The sequence below is a fragment of the Cariama cristata genome, unplaced genomic scaffold (assembly GCF_000690535.1).
Source record: "Cariama cristata isolate BGI_N322 unplaced genomic scaffold, ASM69053v1 scaffold30034, whole genome shotgun sequence".
In the NCBI taxonomy this organism is placed as follows: Eukaryota; Metazoa; Chordata; class Aves; order Cariamiformes; family Cariamidae; genus Cariama; species Cariama cristata.
Genome location: NW_009611706.1, coordinates 590 through 1,709, shown reverse-complemented (window position 1 = coordinate 1,709; position 1,120 = coordinate 590). Strand labels below are relative to the sequence as shown.

The window sequence follows — 1,120 nt, the reverse complement described above, 5'->3', positions numbered from 1 at the left end:
CATTTTGCTTTCCCTCCCCTGTGCAGATCCGCTTCATCCTGATCCAGAATCGGGCTGGGAAGACCCGCCTGGCCAAGTGGTACATGCAGTTTGACGATGACGAGAAGCAGAAGCTGATTGAGGAGGTCCACGCCGTCGTCACTGTCCGGGATGCCAAACACACCAATTTTGTGGAGGTAATGGCCCCAAAATGCTCCAGTGTCACCCCAAATCCTCTGCTCCCCTTTTTTTCCCTATCCAGGAGGTGAGTCTGGAGCTCCAGAATCAGCCTCAAGTCCAAGCACTGAGGGTTTCCCCAGTGGGGATGGAGCATGTGGCAGTGCTCAGCTGCATCCTGCTCCTCCCAATCTTCCCAGTCCTCCCAGTTCCCCTTTTTTACATTCTTCCTCACCCTCTCCAGTTCCGCAACTTCAAGATCATCTACCGGCGCTACGCAGGGCTTTATTTCTGCATCTGCGTGGACGTCACCGACAACAACTTGGCTTACCTCGAAGCCATCCACAACTTCGTGGAGGTGAGGGGACCACCCCGCACTCCCTGGCTTTTAATTAACGTGACTGCGCTAACGACCGCCCCCCCTTGCTCCTTATCATGTGGCCACATCCTGCCAGTTCCTCCTTCCCGCAGGTCCTCAATGAGTATTTCCACAACGTCTGCGAGCTTGACTTGGTCTTCAACTTCTATAAGGTGAGGAAAGGAGGTCCAGGGAGTCTCCTCCCACTGTGGGAGGGGGGTTTGGGAGAGCCCCCACCCCACACGGGGGTCCTAGGGATTGGGAGATGCCCCCTCACGCCACCGGGGCCCGGCTGCAGGTCTACACAGTGGTGGACGAGATGTTCCTGGCCGGAGAGATCCGGGAGACGAGCCAGACCAAGGTGCTCAAGCAGCTCCTGATGCTGCAATCGCTGGAGTGAGCCGGGACCAAATCATGCTCTCCCCCCCAGCCTTCCTCCATCACCTCCTCCTTGGACCCCCCGGCGGGTGGCACAGGGCTCCTGGTGTTGTGTATGTGTGTGTGTCCCCACTTCCATGTCCCCATCATTGTGTCGTGAATAAACATGACTGCCATGTGCCAGAGCTCCGGTGCCTGTCGGTGGGAGGGGGGCGAAGACCTGCCTCT

At 57.8% G+C, this 1,120-nt stretch overlaps 1 protein-coding gene across 1 annotated transcript; it reads left to right on the top strand.

Moving 5' to 3' along the window:
• Nucleotides 1-17: 17 nt before the first annotated feature.
• Nucleotides 18-966, top strand: AP2S1 (adaptor-related protein complex 2, sigma 1 subunit; the record flags this gene model as incomplete). The annotated part of the gene is made up of 4 exons (XM_009698357.1): nt 18-176; nt 401-514; nt 628-687; nt 813-966. Coding segments are annotated over 4 exons (435 nt in total), but the record flags the coding sequence as incomplete, so codon positions are not given.
• Nucleotides 967-1,120: the final 154 nt, after the last annotated feature.